Genomic DNA, 222 nt, shown 5'->3' with positions numbered 1-222 from the left:
AAAGGATCTGAGGGAAGGGGGGTGGGCTGTCCCGCGCGAGGCACTGTGGGACCGGTGGGAAGATGGCGGACGCATTTGGGGACGAGCTCTTCAGCGTGTTTGAGGACGCCGCCGCCGCCGCTGCCTCCGGCATCAAGAAGAACAAAGTGGGCGCCGCTGAGGGCTCCAGGAGACCGGGGTGAGGGCACAGTGGGGGGCCGTGGACGCTCTGGCGGCCGAGGC

General features: G+C 68.9%; 1 protein-coding gene across 1 annotated transcript in view; it reads left to right on the top strand.

The window, feature by feature from the left end:
- Nucleotides 1-62: 62 nt before the first annotated feature.
- LOC104622643 (superkiller viralicidic activity 2-like 2) overlaps nucleotides 63-222 on the top strand; it is a gene marked incomplete at its 3' end in the record, with an annotated part of 11333 nt that continues 11173 nt past the window's right edge. Inside the window, exon 1 of the mRNA XM_010289488.1 lies at nucleotides 63-178. Within this exon, the coding sequence (XP_010287790.1) occupies nucleotides 63-178 (116 nt within the window). The remainder of the gene's footprint in view (nucleotides 179-222) is intronic.

This window comes from Phaethon lepturus, unplaced genomic scaffold (genome assembly GCF_000687285.1).
Source record: "Phaethon lepturus isolate BGI_N335 unplaced genomic scaffold, ASM68728v1 scaffold12596, whole genome shotgun sequence".
NCBI lineage: Eukaryota > Metazoa > Chordata > Aves > Phaethontiformes > Phaethontidae > Phaethon > Phaethon lepturus.
Note: the sequence above shows the minus strand (reverse complement) of the source record. Positions and strands in the feature narration are given on the sequence as shown.